The 24,039-nt window shown below is 41.4% G+C and overlaps 1 protein-coding gene across 9 annotated transcripts in view; it reads left to right on the top strand.

The window, feature by feature from the left end:
• The window catches only part of RAPGEF2 (Rap guanine nucleotide exchange factor (GEF) 2), a 247,394-nt gene that overhangs the window by 63,881 nt on the left and 159,474 nt on the right, over positions 1-24,039 (top strand). For all 9 annotated transcript variants that reach the window (XR_001360971.1, XM_014534998.1, XM_014534999.1 and 6 more), the window contains exons 2-3: positions 10,389-10,459; positions 15,829-15,885. Coding sequence is in view for 8 of the 9 variants with exons in the window: in XM_014534998.1 (XP_014390484.1) it covers positions 10,389-10,459; positions 15,829-15,885 (128 nt within the window). In the remaining variant the exon portion in view is untranslated. The remainder of the gene's footprint in view (positions 1-10,388; positions 10,460-15,828; positions 15,886-24,039) is intronic.

Below are 24,039 nucleotides of genomic sequence, written 5' to 3'. Positions count from 1 at the left end.
CACACACACACACTCCTGCATTAATAAGATTGCCTTAGTGGGTGGCCCGATGTTTTGGATTTCATCAAGTAAGAGACTATTAACTCCCTGCCACCATTCAAAAACTAAGATATGATCGTAATTTGGGCAGTTGGAAAAGATTTTTTTTTCTATTAATGACACGAGATAAAACAGTGAACTTACTTTCATCTAGTAACAATATAATTTCAAAGCATGACATAAAAGCAAAAAAACAAACAAAAACAACAACAAACAAACAAAACCCCAGCTGGTTTTAATCCCCCAGTAATGGGAGAGCCCTTTACATTGCCTACATTTAGCTGATCGGGAAATCTTACCACGCTGGCTTTGCTTTCCATTTTGCCATACACCGGTGGAAAGTCTCCCATGGACCGATGCCTGGAACCCCCTCACTGGTCGTCTTTGGAATTTGTCCTTTCCCACGAAAAGGGGCTCCCACACCCCCCTTCCTTCTTCCTGTGTGGCTCCTCCAGTTCTAGGATGTGGCTACTGAGATGCAAACCCATCTGCCCTGTGTAACCCTGGCTCTGAAGCAGCAAGCATTTTTAAGTGATGGACACGTATTTTGGGAAACGTGGTGTTGGGATGCCTCTTCCCACGGTTCTTCTCATCTCCCCTTGTGGTTGTGATGGCCCCTCTGCAGCAGCCGACTTCCCAGGGTGGTCATCTCACAGGGCTCGCTGCCTCCGTGTGATTTCTGGAGAATCTTGGTGATTAGTGATGCTGAGGGCTTTGGGGTGGGTGGTGGCAGTGATGTCAGAGGATTGTTGTTAGGAAGGGCAAAGGTCTAGTGATTTCTGAGTGTCATGGACCCCGGCACATAGATCTAATGTACCCGTGCACTGATTTAAGCTGCCACGCCTGCCTGGTGCATCCTGTACAGTCGGGGGAGGCAAAACAGGTACAGTAAGTAAGTAAGTAAGTAAGTAAGTAAGTAAGTAAGTAAGTAAAGATGTTCGATTTTAGCTTCAAAGGAAACTTCAAACCATGATTGAAAGGTGGGATGCTTCAGAAACTGACCTGCTAGTCTTTCTAATGGAGCACTTGATGGTAATTGTACACGTAGCCCCCTAATTCTTCTCTACAATCTAAGAAGGCACTTCTTTTTCTGTAACTGCCCCACCTCCCCCAAGTATGTATCTGTTTGGATGGTTCAACTTCCCCTCTTATGGGCAGATTGGAAAGAGAGAAATTTTGAACAGCGCCTAAAATTTCTTTAGCATTTAGTTCATCTCTGACTAACAGCGTTGGAAGGCTTTAATTACACGTGTAGAATGTTTTCATTTGGTTCTTCCTCTAGAGAAATAGAAACGTTTGAGAATAAGCAACACCATTGGTGGTTGACTCCTTGGTAAAGCATTCAGGATGGGAAAAACAGATGTCATATTATTTTTGTCTTTTGTCCTAGAAAAATGGCAGCCATGAAGTGTTCTATATTTAAAACCTGCCTCTATTCAGAATCACTTCCTTTTTACTGAGGCAGTCGTCAAGAGCTGGTGTCCTCAGTGACCTGCTCCGCGTTGCTTTTGTTATGTTAGGACTGTCTAAACTCCACCCCTGGAGGAGTTCTGACATTTGTACAGTGAATGGCTTAAAATAAGAACTGTTAATTGAGCCCTGGATTAGGTTGGTGTTTGAAACTTGAGGCATCCTGAGGGTGATTTGTGTAGACTGCAGGGCCCCTTGTTGTAGAGACTGAGTACAGTGGGGAGTGTGTGGCAGCCCCGTCTGCCCACCCGGACTCGGCAAGACTTCCACGGGGTTCAGCCAGAGCCAGACTGGCTATGGGGAATGTGTTGAATACCAAGCCAAAGGGGAAGGGAATATGACTTGGTTGATTTTTTTTTTAATTGAAATGAAAGATAGTTCAAGAATCACTTGATTAGAGCAATGTGTGTGTGTTCTTAGTCAAATGTGTAAAGGTTAAGTTAAAACGTAGCCATGCACCGCCTGCTAACTTAATGATAGGAAAAACAAGGCTAGCGTTAAATTTCCTGCACATCGTTTCCTAGTGAGTTAATCCTTGCGTGTGAAATTAAAATTCGACGACAGAGTTTCTAATCGGAGAGATTACGATAAGTTCGTTGTTTTAAAATGAAGACATTTTGATAAGTTTGTTCTCGCTTCCTCGGAGATGCGGGTTCTAGGAGGCTGTTGGGGGGCCTGGGGATCAGGCATTGTTCTGAAGGGGAAACACTTATGCTGACTCTTCCAAAACAGGAATCAGGGGCTGATTTAGACACTTGATATTTTTCTTATTTGTGCACAGGGTGAGTTTTTAGTTACAACTGACGTGTTGATTTTTCTGGGAAACCGTAATCTTCACCAATGAAAGTATCTGCTTAGATAATTGTTTTCCCCGGGACATGACCGGGCACACAGGGTGTAAGGTGTATCCTAAGTTGCTAAACATAGCGTGGCTCACTCAGGAACCCTAAGAACTGCCCTGTGCCATCTTCATTTAAGGCTTGCATTTTCTTCAGTAAGAGCTAAACTCTTTGCTAAAGAGGATTACATGCGGCACTTCATCTGTCTTTGAGAATTTATGAAGTCCTTTCTACCTTCTTCAACCCATGTCCCCCGAAACGTGACTGCTCTCAGGGTGCCCCAGTACCAACTTGAAGTGGAGGAGGCATGGGCCCAAAGTGTGCTGTTTAAGGCAGATGTCTTTTGACCTAGAAAGGACAAAGTTACTTCGTCATTTTCATGGTTAATTTAAGAGGTAATTACTTCATAATTGCCTTTGTCTCAAGTTTAGGGACTGTCCCAAATCCCCCCACCCCCTTTTTTATATCCTCACCCAAGGATTAAAAAAAATCCATTGTTGTGTTTTGTTGTTTTTTTAGAGAGAGTGGAAGGGAGGAAGGAAGGGAAAGAGAGGGAAAAAAAAAAACACATCCGATGTGAGAGAGACACATTGATTGATTGCCTCATGCACAGGGCCCTGATCCAGGCCAGGGATTGAACCTGCAACACAGGTACGTGCCCTTGACCGGGAATTGAACCTGTGACCCAAGGGTGCATGGTCTTTTGCTCTAACCACTGGGAAACACCGGTCAACACCGGCCAGGGCAAAACTCGCGTTTAAAAAAAAGATATAAAGAATGCCTTTTCTAGTGGAAAACTTGAGGAAATTTTAGGCAAACAGAATAGCCGGAATCTGTACCTTTCAGTTCTGGAATTCCCAATCCACATGCCTTGCTGAGATGCAGTGGGTAAGAACCTGAGGCTGAAGACTGTGTGCAGGCTGCGTCATAGGTGCCAACTAATGGGATCACCAGGCATTCCTGGATTTGACATGCGACTTTGAATATCACAACTCTGGGGCTTGTTTTTCTTTGGGTGTAAATTAGTAAACTCAGGAGCAGCCTTCATAGGATTTAGGATCGGAATTATACATTTGAGAATTTTACTGAAAATCATATACTCCTCCACGGGTTCTTTTCTTACGTTTTCCTGATGTATGCAATGAACCTCCTGGGGACCGGGATGGCACAGAACACCCCAGCAGTGTAGTGATTTGACATTTTGGTTTTAAATGCTCTGGAGCTTTACAAAGACATGTGGGGTGTGGAGGCTGGTTTAAAACAAGGATGGTAGAAGTCAAACAATTTTAATGGGGGAGCTGATGGACTTGTCTGCTCTCTCCTGCCCCCCTTTATTAGGGGCAGGAGGAGAAAGGACTCATCATATTCCCTGAGATGATCTTAAGGAATACTTTTTAAAGACCCAAATATCTTAAGTATTTATAATGGAAAAATGGATCTATGAGACCCAATGACTTGAGTTTGCTAGTCCCAGGAAAGGACTGTTGGCCTGGTCTGCCACCTTGTGGCCATTTACAGAATTGTCTTACCCTATACAGGCATGAGTTTCTTCTCACAGCTCTGAACACCAAGATTGAAAACACATTTCCTCCTTCCTCCCTCCCGCCCTTCTCTTTCTGTGCATCCAGTGCATTCCCTGTGGAGCTTCGGAAGCAGGTGTTTTTGCTGGCGGTGAGAACAACACCAGGTGTCACACCGTAGGGTCAGACTGGACCTTGGTGCTCGAGTTCTGGCTAGGAAAGAATCAGAGCCAAGACTCAAACTATAAGAGAAAGCTTATTTAGAAAGTCCCAGAGGTAGAAGAAGTGAGCAGTAGAAGCAATGGGCTGAGGAAACAAGTTACCGAGGCAAAGGGCCCTTGGAGCTTAGGAGAGAGGAAGGTAATGGTCATGACCCTGGGGGGTAGGAAGAGGGAGAGGGGAAAGGCTTGGGTAGGGCTGTGCTCCTGGGATCCTACAGGCTTTTATGGGTGGGGGTTTTAAGGGAGGGTCTTAATAGGATATTCATCAATCAGCTTTCCTGGTGTGTCCTTTCATGGTCACGGTCTCCACTGATTGGTCACTGCCAGGGTCATTGGTCAACTTGGTCCTGAGGTTGGCCTGGTGTCTCTTGTCTGGTTTTGCTGCTTTTCTGGTCCTGGAGCTGAAACACAACTGAGGCCTCGATGTTTTTGATGCAGGTCAGAACCTCATGGTCCTGGGGGCTATTCTCCAGCCCTCTTTCCGTTCCCCCAAGATTGTCTACCACATGACGAGCACCATGCCAGGGGGAAGGAAAGGTCGGGGAGGGTCCGAGTGATAAGAAAGGTCAGAGGATCTAAACCACATGACCAGCGAGCTGGTAGGGGAGGAAAGGTCACCCTGGGGGCGAAGTCCTTGTTTTCCCAATTTTTCCCCTTGCGAGTCATCTGGGGCTTTCCGCCCTGCTGACCTTCCGTACCTGGCTCAGCGTCCTTGCTCTGCTCTTGTCTGCCTAACTGCCTACCACAGGTGGATATGATGTACTTGAAACAATGCTGACAGTGTGCTCTGGAGGCAATAGGCACCCACTGCCCACCAAACCCGATAGGATTGCTAAAGCAGACTATCTAGGGCAGCAGTTCTCAACCTGTGGGTCGCGACCCCCTTGGGGGTCAAACGACCCTTTCACAGGGGTCGCCTAAATACATCCTGCATCTCAGATATTTACATTACGATTCATAACAGTAGCAACATTACAGTTATGAAGTAGCAACGAAAATAATTTTATGGTTGGGGGTCACCACAACATGAGGAACTGTATTAAAGGGTCACGGCATTAGGAAGGTTGAGAACCACTGATCTAGGGGCTTGTTATATGTTTTATATAAATAATTCATTTAACTTCTTTGGATAGAGATAGCCACATCTGTAAAGCGTGGATTAATTTATAAAGATTCTGATGTATATACATTTCAGGAATGTTTTAAGTCTATATTCTTGGTATTACTCTGTGCTTATATTAATGTCTCATAGATAGTGATAAGACCAACTAGCATTTTTCGAGGGTCTGTATATGCCATGTGTTGTTATGAAACTGTATATCATTTTAGCCACACAGCCTAGCTGAGTATATCACACACCATGATTGGCAAGTATAGTCTCTGTAGCAGGGGTCCTCAAACTTTTTAAACAGGGGGCCAGTTCACTGTCTCTCAGACCGTTGGAGGGCCGGACTATAGTTTAAAAAAAACTATGAACAAATTCCTATGCACGCTGCACATATCTTATTTTGAAGTAAAAAAACAAAACGGGAACAAATACAATATTTGTATTTGCATGTGGCCCGCGGGCCGTAGTTTGAGGACCCCTGCAAGTGTAACGCATCCAGGGTCACATCTCTCCGCAGGGATGGGGATGAGGATGTAAGCTGTGCTCCATTTGACACCAAAGCGCATAGTCTTCCCATTATCCTTCTTAGGATAGTTGTTTTAGATGTTTTAGTGTAGAAAAATGTGGATCTCCCAAATAAAACTTAACCTCTGCGGATACAACATAACTTGCAGACTCCTGCCTCCTCCCCCGATTGGCTGCAGACAGGAGTTGGAGTCTTGGCTTAGCTTTTTACCTCCTTTTACATAATGTTCAAGACATAACTCTCTTGGTTGCTTGCTAGTGATATTTGGTCAAGGGGGATACATGAGTGTATTTTTTTTGCCTTTGCAAGAGAGCATAAGTTGGCATCAGTACCGTTCCTGGTCCCGAGACTGCTGTTACTTAAGAAAAATCTTTCTCCTCCTCATGTTTAAGCCCAAAGGCACTTACCACTGAAGTCTCCTTCCGCCTGCTAATTGTACCACAGTCCTGGCCTGACTCTCTTTGATGATTGAAATACAATCTTTTTAAACGAATGAATCTTTTTTTTTTTTTAATGTATCTTGTAACGGGAACACTGTACCTTTTGTCCACTTAACTTCTGATTATAATTTAAGCACAGTGCTTCATTTCTAAAACAGACTAATTTCAAAGGAAAAGCAAGGTATATTTTTCTCCGAGTACAGTGCATTGTTTGCCGAGGCCGCAGAAAGAGGGTGGGGTGTGCCGGCTCCAGTTGTGAGGAAGGAGGTGGGGGACACTTGGCTCCTCTCTGCTCTCCAACCAGCAGAATACACTGTGCTGTGGTGAGCGAATCCCCGATGCTGGTGAACAAGTGAAATTAAAAGCTCGTTGTAAGTGAATTACAAGGTTGGTCTGAGGCCTGCTACCTTCTGAATGAGTCTCTGAGGAGACATTAGACGTGGGAGGAAGAGCTCACCATGCAGAGAACATTCCCTCCGACTTGTATATGCGTGCGGAGTTCACAGACCTGGGCAGGAGGCTTAATGAGGCTGTGAACAATCACGCCCCTAACCAACAGAGGGGGTGCGTTTGGATTTTCATACAGGGTTTACATGTGGGGCCAAAAAATGTCTTTTTTTTTTTTTTCATGGAAAACTGCATTTCTTTTGGCCTGCCAATATCTTTGTCTACTGGGCTCCATTGTTTTTGATAACTTTAATCTGCTTTCAAGTAGCATCTGTTTTTGAAAAAAAAGAATGTCCTTCCTAGGCGAGAAGGAAAGGCTTATTGTTCTAAAAAAATAAAACACAACTTCCTGAGGAGAGGAACGTGTTCCTGTTTGTCCCGTGGGCTAGAGGCTTATTTGGGGAAACATAGCTCACGTTTTTTAAGGGTTATTTAAAATTGTAATAGTCACGTGAGCTCCATTTGTCCTGGGAGGTGCGGGTGGGGAGGCTGGAGAGTTCTCAGTTTGATTGCATGGTTTCCTGACAGAAGTGGAAGTTGGGACACGTGAGGTGATTTAGCTCTGCAGTGGGCTTCTCTTTCTCTGCAGCCAAGATAGGGGAAACATAACTTCACTCTGTGAGTGTCTCTTGTTGGTGTAGAGGAAAAAAATAGGATCCAAGGATAAAACTTCATGAAGGCCATGCATTTCTTTGTTCGGCTAAAGAGAGAAAACTCTTCTGTTTTATCTAGTTTTCATCGAAGGTTACCAATTTCAGGTGGCTCTGAAGAGCAAGACTTCCTCCGTGCCTCAGCTTTGCCTGTGTGTTTCCTGGCTGGGGAAAGGCAATTCTGTTCCAGCGTGTGGATTATTTTAATAAAGGCCAACCGTTAGGGGGGAATGGAGGCATCTGTGTGAAAGGAGGGGTGGTGGTAGTTCCCCACTTTGCAGGGCTCTCTTGCCCTCAAATCTCTCCCCATACACGGCTGATCTTGGATCTCATACCACTTAGAGATTTGTTTGTGAAACCTGAAATGTGGTCGGGTCCGAGCATTTTGTCTTGTAAAACCAAAGAATGGATTCATGGACAAAAGTGGTGGGAAGAAAACAAAATTTATTGGGGGGAAAAACAAAGCTTAGGGGGGATATACGGCCCCAAATGGGTTACCGCTTAAGCTCTTTGTCTAGGGAATATTCATATACTCTGGTAGCTTCTGATTGGTTCCTTCAAGGAATTCTGGCAATATCCAATTATATTGAAGTTCAGGTTCCCGCCTATGGGAGGACCTGATTGAGGACTGCCACTTTAGGTCCAACGTAACATCACTGTTCCCACCTAGCCCGGTCAAGTGTCAAGTCCTGCCCAGTTAGTTCTAGATCTTTTGTTTGCCTCCATGTCTGACTTCTCTTCCTCCTGCCTCCACGTGGTCCCTGTCCCTGACTGCCTACCTAGCCCTCTGTTTCTGGCTCTTCATTTGGACTATGGAAATGCAAACACTGGTGTGTAGTTCCTCTATGGAGATTCAAGGGCCCCCACTGACCACTCACATTCACATTTGTGTTCAGATTGTTGTCTTGTAATTGTTAGATCAGGGCACGATGCCCCAGAATGAGGCTTGTGGCGACGGGAGGCTGCTGGGCACCCTGGGAGAGGATAGGAAAACTGATCAGAAGGTTTAAAAGGCTGTATTTGCCTATTTCAAGAAGTTGCCCAATTCACCTTGGCCCTGGGAAAGGAGAAGCAAGCTTGTTTTTCTTTTTGCCTTCCATTGCTCTTTACCTTCCTTCTCATCCCTAATCCTTGTAAACCTAGTGTTTGGCTACTGGGCTCTTTAGTAGGACGAAAAACGTAGCCACAGATTCCTCCTTCCTGTAGTTTGCATTTCATTTGTTTGTCTCTAGTCAGATTTCTTTCGTTCCTCCAAGTCTGAGAGCAGAGATTTCCTGAAGCCTTTTCCATAGCATCTCTGCTTTTCCTACTTACCCCAAATCTGTGGCGGTCACGTTCATGTTGCACAGTGACATGTGACATTTATGTGCTTGTTCTCTGCCATCTAGACACCAATCTCTCACTATCCCTTCTGTTAGTTACAGTTAAGAGATCTCAAGTTTAGATAGAATCTATCTGTCAAGTCATCTCATTTGAGCTAGATAATATTGCCTTCCATGCAACAGATTCCTGTAGAATAATGACTGCTCCCCTGGTTTATAAGCTCCTTGTGGCATAGGCCATTTAAAACAAGTTTCTCTAAGTGTAAACTTAGGATATAATTGTTCAATTCATGTAACAAATTTATGTCTAGTTAAACATCTAAAATCCTCACATGAAACAGTGGCCAGGAATTCCCTAGTTGTATATTGCTTGAGTGGCCATACTTAAACCCATCCACCCCTACTCACCAAACATCATGATTATGATGTGACTGTTTTAATGTATACAGCTATATACATATAGATGGAAAAGCTACTTTTTAAAGTTGGCCATGCAGTAATGGTATGATGCAGTGTCTTTCCTTCACAGTCTCAGTTTTATAATACAGGCTTCTTGACCTGATGTCACTAATTTATAGGTGGCAAGACACCATTATTTTCCACATTCTTATTAACTAAGAAACAATCTTATTGCATATGCAAGTTATAATTATACATATTGTTTTAAGATAAAGGTATAATGGTGGTAGTTACTATTCACAGATATCCTATCTAATAAAGAGGGAACATGCTAATTGACCCTCACACCATCACAAAGATGGCAGCACCCACAGCCAATAAGGAGGGAATATGCTAATTGACTGCCATGCCCTCAAAGATGGCAGCGCCCACAGCCACAAGATGGCGTCACCCAGTCCCCTCAGCCCTGCCAGGGTGGCAGGCATGCGGCCGCTCTGCATGCATGCCTCCGGAGATACCCAGTCCCCTCAGCCCCCCAGCTGCCCAGGGCCGGCCCAAGGCGCAGGCAAGCCTCAGATGTCAGCTGCCCAGCCGCCCACGGCCGCGCAAGGCGCAGGTAAGGGCCAGCCGCCGAGGCTTGTGCTGCCGGCAGTAACAGCAGCAGAGGTGTGATGGGGGCGTCGCCTTCCCCTCATCGCCGGCGCCTCCTGCCCTGAGGGGCTCCTGGACTGTGAGAGGGGGCAGGCCAGGCTGAGGGACCCCCCCCTCCAGTGCATGACTTTTCATGCACCGGACCTCTAGTAATCTATATAATTACACAAATTATACATTCAAACTAAGTTCACTCATATAATACTGACACATTAACAGTTGTGACTTAACTTATATAGAAGGGTAACTCCTATACAACAATGAAACTCCATAATGTTGAGAAATAACAGACTAATGCCCTGGCCCATGTGGTTCAGTGGTTAGAGTGCTGGCCTGAGTACTGAAGGGTCTCGGGTCCTAGTCTCAGTCAAGGGATGCACCTTGGTTGCAGGCTCTATCTCTGTCCCTTGTTGGGGGCATGCAGGAGGCAACTAATCGATGTGTCTCACATTGATGTTTCTATCTCTCTGTCCCTCTCCCTTCCTCTCTGAAATCAATTAAAACACACACACACACACAACACACACACACACACACACACATATATATATAAGCTTTTGTATATATCCCAAAGGCAGTTGTAATGGATGGCATTTGTACAGCTTTTCTTTTAATAATGCTTATTTTTAATTTCTGAGAAAACTTGTATTTTTTTTTAAACCTGTCTTTAATTTGGTCTATAAATATAGTGACTTAGTTTGGAAGCATTTTTTCCTGGCAAGTCTAATGATTTCTATCCTTTTTTTTTTCAAACAGGATCTGGAAATAGTGTATTCCTATTTACATGGTATGGAAGCCTTATCAAACCTGAGGGAACACCAACTTAGGTAAGTTATTTTAACATTAATTACAATAGGATGCTAGAATTTTATGTGATTGTTTATTATAGTTAAGAAGTAGAAGTAAAGATAACTTACTTACGAAAACCCTGCCTCTTTGAGCCCCTGTACTTGGCTTTATACATTATATAAATTGAATTCAGTGTTATGCATAGAATAATTTTTTTACATTTGTGCCATAGTGATACCCTCTCTCCCTTCTACCCCTCTCCCTGCAACCCCTCACCTGAAGTAATAAACACTACTTGGTGAATATACCAAAAGGAGTTTGTTGGCATGAATTTACAGGGAGGAGGAGCCTTTAAGATGTTTATTTGCCATCCTGGCAAATAAAAACCTACATCTTAGTGCTCAGAAACATAAGAAACGAGAATGTTTTTAACTATTCAGAGAATGGTTAGGTTTGTTATTTTAGTGTGTTTTAGGTCTCTGTACTATATTTATTGCATTAAATTGACATACTCCTTTCTGGGAAACATAGTTTATACCATAGTTATTTTTATGTGGCCCACTCATAAATATTTTATCACTTCTATTGCACAGCTATTACCTTATCGATGGTTACCTGGCTTCATATTAAAAGATTAAAACATCTTATATAATTCAGTGAGTTCCTTTTCTTTCCCCTTAATCAGAACAGAAAATAAAGGACCTTGGGAAGATGGATTACACACATCTAGGACATAGTGGGAAGGTTTTGTTTCCTCTAGCTGGTTGTGAAACCAGCAGTTTTTAATTATGAAAGGAGTACTTTTTCTATATAGTTCCCCTTTAATCTTTAAACACTAATTAATTTGTGAGCATGTAAATTTCATATTTAGTTGTTAATTGAAAAATGTGTCAAGAGGATTGACTACTTCTAAAATTAAAATTTTAATGAAAATCGTTTAAATTAAAGTAGATTGCAGGTTAAGTGTTTAAAAATTCAGTCAAGTTTTATTAGAAAGGGCAAAACCACCGGGAATTTAGAAGATGGCTCAAATTAAAGCAAGAATAATTTTTAAAGTGTGTAACTTTCATTACATATTTTTTGATACCAACTATTCTAAGAAATAAAGTTAGCACCAACTGTCAATTTAATCAAAGGCAGTTAATCTTCATATGCAGATGAATAAATTAGTATAGAAATATAAATACTTGTTCTCTCGTGTGTATAAAAGCACACACGGATAACTAGATGTAATTAATGCTTATACTGTGTGTACAGAATATGTAGTTATGGAATTATTTAGATACTAGGAATTCTATGCAATAGAAAAAGAAAAATGTTAATACTTACGGGAATGTTCAACATTACAAGTAGACATAATAACACAGTGAAGTTCCATCTATTTACTAACCAGCTTTAGAACTATCAATTTCCTGCTATTTCAAAGGTAAATTTTGATTAGAAATAACTGATGAACTCAAGGGTATTGTTTAGTCTATTTATACCTTAGAAAGTCTGTTTTGGAGACTATACAGTTTTGTTTGTTGGCATGAATTTACAGGGAGGAGGAGCCTTTAAGATGTTTATCTTATTTTGCTTATGTTAAAAAGTCATTTGTTTCTCTTATTTGTGGAAAACATCAGCGGAAACTATCTTAAGTCCGTTTTTAGAGCAAGAGCAGAATACCCAAATGAAAAATTAAGAAATGAGGTTCACATAAACGCAGTAATTTGGATAAACTGCTTTATAATAATAACCATTTCTGGGAAAAATACATTGTATTTAGATAAGTTCCTTTGAGTTTTTTAAATAAAAGTTTTACCCCTAGGATTAAATAGAGAACAGTTAAGACTTCTACATAATACAGTTTTCCAATTTTAGGCGGGGAAAAGCAGCTCTTAATCAAGATTTCCAGTTTGTTTATTCAGTAACAGGCAGTAGAACAATGTTAGGCTTCAGCTGGGGACACAACTCAGGCTTTTATTGGAAAGCCTCAGCTTTGTGCACTATTGTGGCCCATTCTCATGTCAGCAATAGATTCGGAGCAGTTGATTGACTGTGTTTCTATACGATCACACACTATGCAATGCGAAGGTTTTCAGATATTCACTTAAAAATTATATATTTTTCAACACAACATTATTTTTAAAATATTTACTCTCTTAACCCATGTGGATTAGAAGCAACATGTTGGCCAAAGGGGAAGAGGATACTATAGTTAGGAGTGGAGACCAAAATTTCTAAAAAGCAGAGTAAGTGTCTGGGGCCAGTCAGTGTTGGGAGCAAGAGCCTGCTGAACTATATGCAGATACTCTCCAGCGTGACGGAGGAGTGTAATTCATACTATATGGGAACTTTAGGATCATCACAAAACAACTAAACTAGGGTTAGTATATTCTTTAGGAATTTAGTAAAGATCTACATGCTTTTGATAAATCATTCCCTAACAGTGTTTAAAGATAAAACAACTTTGGTACTTCTTTCATTTAGTAGAACATTGTCATATAGAAGGCTTTATCTTTTTTTTTTTTTTATGGCACCAGTTAAATTATGTATCCAGTCAACAGTTACTCATTGTGTGCCTACTGTGTGTTAGACACTGATGTAGGCCATGGGGATACAGCATGTAGTAGGCCAAACTGCTGCTTTTGTAGAGCTTACGTTCCTAGTGGGGCAGACAAGATGTAGGGAATGGATCAATGTTGCTTTATTCAGACGTGCTGGGCCTGGTAAGAATGGGTGCTGTGTAATCACAAAGGAGGTGGTAACATTTGAGCCGGGCAGATGGGCAAAGGTCTCTGCAGTGTAGATGGGTCTCAGATGCTCTGCCATGGGAACAGGTTTCAGGTACGAGAAGACAGATGTGATGGCAAAGTAAGATAGACTAAGGAGTTTGTATTTTGTCCTAAAAGTGGTGGAAATTAAGAGCAGAGGTATGAGGAGATCTGACTTAACATCTGCAAAGATCTGTCTGGAAGTTATGTGGAGAATGGACAATAGGTTGCAAAAGTAGAAGCAAAAAAATCTTCAATTGTAGTCCTGGGAATAGATACTAGTGGGATAATTGTGGCCCATCCTAGGTTTTCACAGGGGAGATGGTGAACTTGGTCAGTGTGGGAGGGTATATTTTGGAAACACATGCTGGCAGAGAGATGGGATGTGAAGAAAATAGAGGAGTCAAGGATGAGGGCTTCAGGTTTTGGGACTAAACAATTGGGTACTGATTGTGAGAAAGCAGATTCTAAGGGAAGAACATCTGTTTTGGACATTTTGAACATGAAATGGTCATGACACAGCCGAGTACCTACCATGGTGAGAGATTAGGTCTGGGGCATTGCTGTGAAAGTTATCAGTTTATAGATTAAATTTGAAATCACAGACTGGATGAGATTACGTGGTACAGAGGAGAGGAGGGCTGAAGGGCCCTTCTAAAGGTGATAGATAACCTTTAGAAGTCGGGTAGAGGGATGGAGTGTGGGGCACATCCAAAGGAGACAGAAAAAGTGACTAATGAATTATAAGAAAAACCTGGAGACTGAGGACAGGAAGCCTGGAGAAGATACTGAGAAGATACTCCTGTAAGGAAAAAGAAGTCATCGGTGCTACCGAGAAGTGGACTAAAGATAAGGACAGAAAGGATTTCGATAGCACAGAGGACGCTGGTAATGTTTTAGAGCCTTTTCTTTGGAGTTTCAGGAACCAAAAGGTGGGGGAGTGGGAAGAGGGTGAGAAAAGGGAGATAGTGTATAGACAACTGTAAAAGGAGAATTTCTGTCCCGGGGAAAGCAAAATGTGGCTAATAGCCAGAGTGGGATGCGGGGGTAAAGGACGGTGTCCCCCTCCCATACACAGTAGATGATGCTAAAATGTGTTTCTGTGTGAAAGGAGGTGATTCATGAGAGAGGGAGAAATAGATGGTGATGGAGGAGAAGGAGGTGAGCTTTCAGGAAGGCAGGGTCTTACGTAGGAGAAGGGATGAGATCCAGTGAAGAGGTTGGGGCAAGGGCCCTTCTTTCATTCCAACAGGAAACAAGGCAGAGCCTGTTACTTGATTTAGGACCAGCTATTTTTAGACCCATCGCTGGTGACTGTCATCCTTTCCTATGAGGACTTCATGTAGTTCTGTCCATGAAAGAAAACTGTATGTTAATGGTGTGTGTTCAAGACTCGATGCTGCCTCCTGGAGTTGTGCCATTCAGTTTGAATGTTTGGAGTACGGGATTGAGAGGATAAGAAGGATCTCTAAAATAGGGTGGTGGTAGCAGAAAGAACAAGGAAAAACAGTACCCAGGAGAGTTGTTTTCAAGGGGAAAATCAAGAGGATGTAGTGTTTATTTGATTTAGCAAACGGAGGAAGGAAGATGGGTGAGGGTGGAGCCCAGTGTTGCATGGACTGGAGACTCGTAGCCTTATTGACCAGAGGAGGTGTTGTTGAAATAGTCACTTTTGTAGACAACTTTTCTATGTACTAGATCAGTGATGGCGAACCTTTTGAGCTCGGCGTGTCAGCATTTTGAAAAACCCTAACTTAACTCTGGTGCCGTGTCACATATAGAAATTTTTTGATATTTGCAACCATAGTAAAACAAAGACTTATATTTTTGATATTTATTTTATATATTTAAATGCCATTGAACAAAGAAAAATCAACCAGAAAAATGAGTTCGCGTGTCACCTCTGACACGCATGTCATAGGTTCGCCATCACTGTACTAGATCCTCCACAAGAAGACATGACAACATCACTCTATTCTCCTTTGCGTTTCTCTATTTTTGGGAACTTTTACTTGGGCTTAATATAATAGGATGCTTTTTGAAGATGCTGCTCTTGAGCTTCTTTTGAACATTTAAACATTTATTCATGTTTTCCATAATTTACATAATTTTTTTCCTCAGGGATGAATCAGCTGAAACAACAGTTCTTCAGAAGTTGTAAAGCCTCCATTTAGTCATTAGTCATAAAAATACTGAGTTAATAAAAGCCTACTTTTGTCTGAAATGCCATACTGTTAAAGTAACATTAATGTTGAGCTGTGAATTATGTCACCACTTTTAAAATTACTAGGTTTTCCTTTCTAAGGTTCCTTCTCATTTTCGGTTTACTTTGGAGAACATGAATCTGTTTAAATGTCATTTGCAAAGTATAAAAAAACACATACAAGTTTGTTCCCTATAAAATAAATGTGACAAAGTTGACATTTAACAAAATGTTTTTTTTCCCCTAGCATCTGTTTACCAGATTTTATTTTATTTTATTTTATTTTGTTAAGCTCGGCAACCAAACGTATTCATCTTGAGGCTAGTAAGTGACTGTAACAAGCTATAAGTAATCTTACCTTTCTGGGCTACCTGGCTCATTTGTGCTTTTAAACTATTGGTGTATTATTTTCATGACAGATGTTGAGCTCATGTCTTTCTTTCTTTTGCAGGTTAATGTGTGAAACTGTGAGATATGAAAGACATGAAGCAAATGAAGTTTTATACTAGTAGGTGTTTCCTTTCCCTTTGTATAATGTATAACTCAGTAACTAAAGACTGTCCTTAAAGAATCAAAGAAGTAGTAGTACCAGCTTGTTGTGTCAACATTACCTTATTTTTGCATTAACTTATTTTTCATAGTTTAGAAATGTGAAATATTTCAGCTATTTCTGACAAAGCAAATGTTTATAGTTCTTTGCTGATAACTTCACATCTGTAGCTGTACCTCTCACGTGTGATTCAGAAATATTCTTTCACATTATGCAGTATTTTGACATTTTTATTATTATGAAATAAGAAGTAGTGTAGTCTTTTTTAACAGAACAAAATATATATTCCCACAACTACACCAGATGAGACGTAAAGGTAGCATAAATAACATATTTTCGCTTATAATCTTTCAGAAACAGAAAAATAACTTGCCCACATCTCTTTAGGCAGAGTTTCTTCTTTAAATCATATTGATTTTTTTTCAAGATGTGTAACATATTTTTTGAAAATAATCACAACTCATTTTTTAAAGAATGTGATAAACATACAGTGGGTAAATATTATGTTAGTGTATGTAAACTGTGACTTACCAGACATCTTATTTTGTTAATACTGTTTGCCATGACTGGTGGTGGTTCTGTTGACTTTCCTTCCTGTTTTCCAAAGCAGTTATTAAATAATTACTTTCCATGCCTATTTTAGGAGTATTTATTGAAGTAAATAAAGCACAGCTTCTGCCATCAAGGAAGCCATAATCTCTTGAGGGAAGTAGCAGCAGAATAAAAGGGAATCAACAACAACAAAAACTAACCAAGATGACTGAGGGTATAGGCATGTACGAAGGGCTGAGGAAGTGCAGGGGAAGGCTTGGGGGAATGGGGAGCGTCTCAGAGAGGTGGCCCTTTGAAATGGCCTTGAAAGTGTGGCCACTGCTCTACAGAGACTTTCTTGGCAGAAGAAGCAGTATATACAGTGACACAGAGAAGAGAAGGGCCTGGCTGGGTGTTTTGAACATTGTGGCCGGGTTGGTATGACTGGCACTCAGTGTGGGTCAGGATCTGAGTCCAGAGAAGAGGCAGGCTAGTCAGACTTGCTTGTGGATGTGGAATTAATAAAAGGGGGAGGGGGTCTTGATTCTTTTGGCAACTGAAAATGAGTATTTTCCCCCCCTCTTACAACATTTTATTGTGGAAAATTACAGATGTTCCCAATATTGGAGACAATGGCATGACAGACCCCCATGTACTCAGCATCCAATGTTGTCAATTGATAGCCAATTATGTTTCATCTTTTACTCCCTCGGCCCATAACTGGATTATTTTGAAGTAAATCCAGACATAACAATTCATTCATGTTTATTTTTATATGTATCTTTATAAAGACTTTAAAAAAACTTGACCACAATATTATTATCAAGCTTAAAAAAATAATTCTTTATATCATGAAAATATTCAAATGTCTTTGTCGCAGAAATTTTTTTTCAATGGTTTATTTATTTGAATAAGAGCTGAATAAAGTCCATCCATTGTGATATCTTTTTAAAGTCTCTTTTTATTTTATTTTTTTAAAATTTATCTTTATTAAAGTCTCTTTTAATCTGTAGCTTGGTGGCCAGTTTTCCAGCAGCAAAATGACGTGGCCAAACACCTTCCAACTCCACTCATCCCCTCAAGAATACAATCTTATCTGTGCCTGTTTGAAAACGGGAAGGGTGGATTAGGTTGAGTGATGGGCAGGGCAGTCAGTAAGGAGACGTAACCTGAGGTCACAAGTGCTTGCACTGACTCAAAGACTGAAGGAATGGGGATATCAGGGGTGGATTAAAAAAAAAAAGATACAGGTGGATACGATCTAGGATGATTCACAGGTTCTAACTTATGACACTTAACCATCTAGGGGATTTTTAGCAGGAAATTATAAACATCCTTCTAGGGCTTAAAAGAACACCAAATATATAAGAATAGTAAAGAGTCCTAACTGGTTTGGCTCTGTGGATAGAGTGTCGGCCTGCGGACTGAAAGGTCCCGGGTTCGATTCAGGTCAAGGGCATGTACCTTGGTTGCGGGCACATCCCCAGTGCGGGGTGTGCAGGATGTAGCTGATCGATGTTTCTGACTCTCTATCCTTCTCCCTTCCTCTCTGTAAAAAAATCAGTAAAATATATTTTTAAAAAAAGAGTAGTAAATAACCAAGACATAATTAATGAGAGGACTAACACCAAGGGCAAATGCTTTTTAACACTGAAGAAATTAAGCTGTAAATAACTTAGAAATATTTGCTTACTTTAGGAGCAAGTAAAAGCTATCAGTGGAATGGGGTGTACAGATGTCAGGGTTGGAAATCTCTGATGAGTATTACTGACATTTATTGAAACAATCTAGTGGTAGTAAACGTCAGCTTTCTGTTATTTTGTCCTCCCCTCTGAAACATGGTTTGGTAGTATTGCTGACGACATAATAACAAACATTTTACCAGCACTCCCTATGCCCCCCGTATTCTAATAAGTGCTTTAGGTGTGATAAGTTGCCCACTCCTTATAGCTGTCTTGTGAGGTGGATATCATTACCCCAATTTTACACAAAAGGGGCTGAGGCTTTGAGAAGATGAGCAACTTGCCCAAAATCTCCCTGCTCCAAGTCGGACCTGGATTTGAGCCCAGACACGGTGATTCTGCAGCCTTAGCGGTTACCCCTCTCAACAGCATTTTCTAGCCTTTTCCATGTCACCATAAAAATGGCACCAGAAAACATGATGGGTAGATCTTGAGAGCATCATGCTAAGTGAAATAAGTCAGACAGAAAATGTTGAGAACCATATGATTTCACTCACATGTGGGGTATAAAACTGAAAGCAACAAATGAACAAACAAGAAAAACAAACAAAAACTCATAGACACAGACAGCAGTATGGTGGTTCAGAGGGAAGGGGGATGGGGGTTAGTAAAAGGTAAAGGGGGTCAAATATGGTGACAGAAGATTATTTGACTTTGGGTGGTAGGCACACAGTGCAGGATACAGATCATGTATCAGAGACATCTACACTTGAAACCTATGTCCTCTTATTAAACAGTGTCACCCCAATAAATTTAATTAAAAAAATAGGAAAAGAAAAAAAAGCCAATTCTTGTATACCTGTTGAGATAAACACATCATCTTTCCCTACTGCTGGCCTCCCCAGTGGGGGAGGGGCCACTGAAACCCAGCAACAGCTCTGCCTTCATTATCCGGACTCCCTGACAGTTTTTATTTATTACTCATTTAACTTGAAGGTAGATTCCTGTGTCTTTAAATATACTTAGGTGAGTTTTTCTTTAAAGTCAGTTTAGACAGTGAATATGAGCTATGTTGGTGATGCAAAGCCATGTTTTAGATAATCCTGAATTGAAGGCGCTTAGGCAAGAGTGTGAGGCGAGAGTTGATTGTAGCAATTGCTCATTTTTGACCAGTTAGAATTAAGTGACATGTTAGTAACGATGAGAAGTCTGTGGGTGTTCAGTTGGTCATGACTTCATAAGACCCAAAATCCAGAGACTAATTGTAGATTGACTTAATCAGATTCCCAGTATTTGGCCAATCTTGTGATGAAAGGTAATTGTATCATTTTCTTCTGTGATCCTTGGACCAACACGTTTCTGCCCTTACCGATTTGTGTAGGTGCAGTTTTGAAAATTAAAGAACCCTTGTATTTGTGGTGTACATAACTCTGTGATAACTAATACCACCCCTCTTTTTGGGACCTGTTGTTATTACCTCACAGGGAAATGACTTGTCTGTTCTTGTTCTCCTTGAGCTTAAAGAACATTGTGAATATCAAAGACGTCAGACTTTGGTTTTATGACCAAGAGATGATGACTCATTTTCCTTATTATTGTGCTGGCGACTTCTGAGTCTATGGTTTTAATAATTTCACCAGGTAAATATGATACCCTTTTGATCTACCTCTGTGCCTCATTTTTCTCATCTATAAAATGGAAACAATAATAATAGTACCTACTTTTAGTGTTGATGTGAGGATAAGATGCAATACTTGCATAAAGTATTTAGAACAGTACATACATAGAACGTGCACAGAACATTAGCTGCCAGCATCATTGTCATCGTCATCCTTCTGATAATTTACATGTTGGTCTCTCAGGTTTTTTGTCTGCTTTCAACTTTTGTTAGGAAGGAATTATGGTTATGATGCTCTGACTCCCAGAGTGTTATTGTTTTAACAAAAATCAGCAGGATGACAAAAATGCCACTTTAAATTGGTTCCGATAAAACTGGATTTTTAAAAATTTAGAATCACCCATTTAGAATCTGGTTGTATTTGTTTGCACTAGAAAGTTACATACATTTAGTGGAACTTTATACAATGGACAAGAATATCAAGTAATTTCTCTCTTCCTTCACTTGTTATCTCCTATATGCTAGCTGTTTTGCAGGCTTGTGGTGGATAATATGAATTCCTAACCTGAGGGACTTTAAGACATCTTTATTTAATAATTTAATCTGAAATGAACCCTCCCCCCCTTTTTTTTTTGGTCAATCCTCACCGGAGGATATTTTTCCATTGATTTTTAGAGAGAGTGGAAGGGAGGGAGAGAGAGAAACATCAGTGTGAGAGAGACATATTGATTGGTTGCCTCCCACACATGCCCCAACTGGGATGGAGCCTGCAACTGAGGAATGTGCCCCTTGACTCTTCAGTCCATGGGCTGACGTTTTTACCACTGAGCAGCCTGTTAGGGCCAGTTTTTTCTTCAATGGCCATCCATCTTCACTGTTTCAGTTTAATATGTAGTTACATTTAAAGTGCTAACCCTTCCCTCCCTTTCCCCCGGCTGGTGTGGCACAGTGGTTGAGCATCAACCAATGAACCAAGAGTTCTTCGATTTTGTTGACGGTCAGGCACATGCCTGGGTTATCGGCTTGATCCCCAGTAGGGGACGTGCAGGATGTTTTTATCTCTGTCTCCCTCTCCCTTCCTTTTATCTCCTTATCTTCCTCTCTCTCTAAAAAAATCAATAAGAACATTTATATATATAATAAAGTGCTAAAACCTTTGGTTCAGAAATTCAACCATTAAAAAATGTTAAGTGTACACACACATACCCACACTGCAAATATGAGTAACTCTGTACCTAAACGCCCATTTTCCACATATGTGTCTGCCTGAATGCTTTGGTTTTCTAGAGTTTTCATGCAGTTTGTTAAGTACTTTATCTCTCTTTATTGCAGGAGAGGAAATTATTCCTGCATTAGAAAGAAAAAGCTCCATTGAGGCCTACTGAGTCTTAAAGCATTTTCATTTAAATCTAAATGTGTAGTTTAGGACCTCACGCCTCAGCTGCGCGCTCATTGCTCTAGCAGTCTTTTCCCTGTTGGCTTGGTTTCCTGGTTTCACAGCAGCTTTTCCCAAATCACTTCTCTGCAGATCCACCAACCCAACGCTGCGGGCTTCATGCTCTCCCACTTGTCCTCCCGCCAGCTCTGTCCCAGCTTTGCTTTCTGCTCACAGTCCTGTTCATCTGCAGCTGCATTTGCTCCTCGCCTCTCGTCCCTCCGGCAGGAAGATGTCCTTTTCCTGCGCGGGGTAGTTATTCCTGTTCTCACCTGTGCTGTCAACCTCTCCTCCTGGTTTTAAGTGATTACAAACACATTTACTACCCAGGTTGCTTAGTTATAATAATTTCTTAAGAAACAAAAATACTTCAAATGTCCTTTTCTTCCTTCTCCAGCAAGATGTAACCACTATTTTGAAGTATCCTTCTTGTCTATGTTTTTATTTATGTATTTTAAGTACTTTTTTTTTATTGATTTCAGAGAGGAAGGGAGAGGGAGAGAGAGATAGAAACATCAATGAGAGAGAATCATTGATTGGGTGCCTCCTGCACATCCCTCAATGCAACCGCAACCCCGGGCATGTGCCCTGACTGGGAATCGAACTGTGACCTCCTGGTTCATAGATCGATGCTCAACCACTGAGGCATGCTGGGCGGGCTTGCCTATGTTTTTATAATTTTACTTTACTTGTACGTGTATATAAAGAAAATGGTGAAACCATTATGTGCCGTTGGTCATACAAAAATAAATAATAACATTTTGTCTTTGAGCTTATCGCCTCGAGCCCCAGCAAAGGAGGGGAAAACATACAAATAATTATTAAACTTTTTGATAAGTCTGGTAATAGAAACTGTGTATTTGAGAAAAGGATTAAAATCATTAGTATCTGAAGAGCCATCTGCAAAGTGGAAGTTCTTTTTTTAAACGATGGAACACTTTGTTCATAGGAAATCCTACTCAGTTCAGCGTAGTCTCTCTTATGGTGGAAAAAGGGCTGGGCAGCGTGAAGTCTCGAGGGGCATTGAAACTTCCGATCTGAAGTGCTGGACTCCTGAAAGGACAGGGTAATTTGTTGTGAATGAGTAAAGTTATTTTCACTTTGGTTTTTGGCATAATCATATATTGGAGAGTACATGTCTAAGCCCGCCTGAAGAGTATGACAACAGTTTAGGTGAGCTAAAGCGAGGGCTTCAATGAGAGAGGCTTTGAGGGGCACCGACCGGATGTGATAGTAGGTTGTGGAGAGAGGGAGAAACTCAGGAGGACGTTCTGTTTCCTGGTCCTATCCTTTGGTTGGATGAGGTCGCAGGGACAGTGTATACAAGGAAAGAAACAGCTGTTTTTCTAGTTGGGGTCACTGTGGCTGACCCTCTGGGAATCCTTGCTAGTTGTCTCCACTGAGTTCTTGGACATTGTGATAGCCTTCATTTTATTTCCCTTTCTGGCTTTTCTTTTTAGCTCAAGATGTGGGGCCAATAGCCCCACATTACATAGGGTGATATGAATTCTGTCTCCATTTCTCCCTGATGCCAGCAGCTTTCTTTGCTTTGAATATGGGATAGCATCCTGGGTGGTAGAATGCAACCATTCTTTCTAAAATATCTCCCCCAAATCAGTGTGGATGTTACATGTAGTCTCAGTTGTACCTAACCCCCTCTGTGACCTATGTATCACCCCCTCTCTGTGAATGGTCTTCCTAACCATTGTGTCTGGACATTGCACTGGTGCTCTTATCACCCATTCTTATTGATCACGTGATTGTCGACTTTGTGCTTCTCTGTTTTATTGGTCTTGTTATTGTTGCCCCTGTCAAGCATCGTACAGGTGCTTCTTCACTGCTGGGTCGCCCTGGCTTGTGCTAATGCCATATTGCACGTGCTCTGCCAAAGGAGGAGGATTCCCATCCTGTACTTCCAACGCCCTCCTCTTGCCATACTTTGTTGGGATAAACTCAGAAAAGCACTAACTTCCGGTCCCAAATTGTTTGGATTGTACATGGGTACTATTCTTTCTGTTTCTATTTGTTTTTCTACCCCCGACTCCCAAACACTTAATTAGATGGGAGTGGTTCTCAACCTTCCTAATGCCGTGACCCTTTAATATAGTTCCTCATGTTGTGACCCAACCATAAAATTATTTTCGTTGCTACTTCATAACTGTAATTTTGCTACTGTTATGAATCGTACTGTAAATATCTGATATGCAGGATGTATTTTGAGGGGTCTCGACCCACAGGTTGAGAACCACTGATTGTGGCTTGTAGGAAGCCCATTATGCTAGCTCCATATCTTCTGCCCACAGCCATCTCCCCCACTCCCTACACTATACATATACTTTTTGCTTTTGCTTTCATTAGCATTGATTTTGTGCCAAATTTACTCCCGGGTCATATGATTTTGTTTCCTCAGTTTCTTCTGGGATATCTTTTCTCCTGTGCAACCTCCTCTTCTGGCTTAGGAACCATCTGCTTCTTTTCAGTAGGATCATCTCCGTGTGGCAGGGGGAGCTCCTGTAGGGGTTAATCCTCTCATGAGCTCTGTAAGTTCTACACAGCATCTTGGGGAGCTTTGCTCACCTGGATGTGCTCAGTGACCAGAGACTCTACATCTAAACCCTTAAGCTCTGCATTACTCTCTGTGTTTTCAGGCATGTGCAGCAAAAATTCAGCAGTCTTTTTGGGCCACCAATCTTGAGTCCAGCCCCACTGTTTTTGGCCTTGGGCACACCTACCAACTCCCACCATTGTAACTACGAATGGCACGCAGTGTTTCCCGAAGTGACATCCTTCAGGTTCTTGGTGGCTTTTCAGATATTCATACCCTTGATGGCCTGGGCAGTTTCATG

The sequence above is a fragment of the Myotis brandtii genome, unplaced genomic scaffold, assembly GCF_000412655.1.
Source record: "Myotis brandtii unplaced genomic scaffold, ASM41265v1 scaffold136, whole genome shotgun sequence".
Lineage (NCBI taxonomy): Eukaryota > Metazoa > Chordata > Mammalia > Chiroptera > Vespertilionidae > Myotis > Myotis brandtii.
Note: the sequence above shows the minus strand (reverse complement) of the source record. Positions and strands in the feature narration are given on the sequence as shown.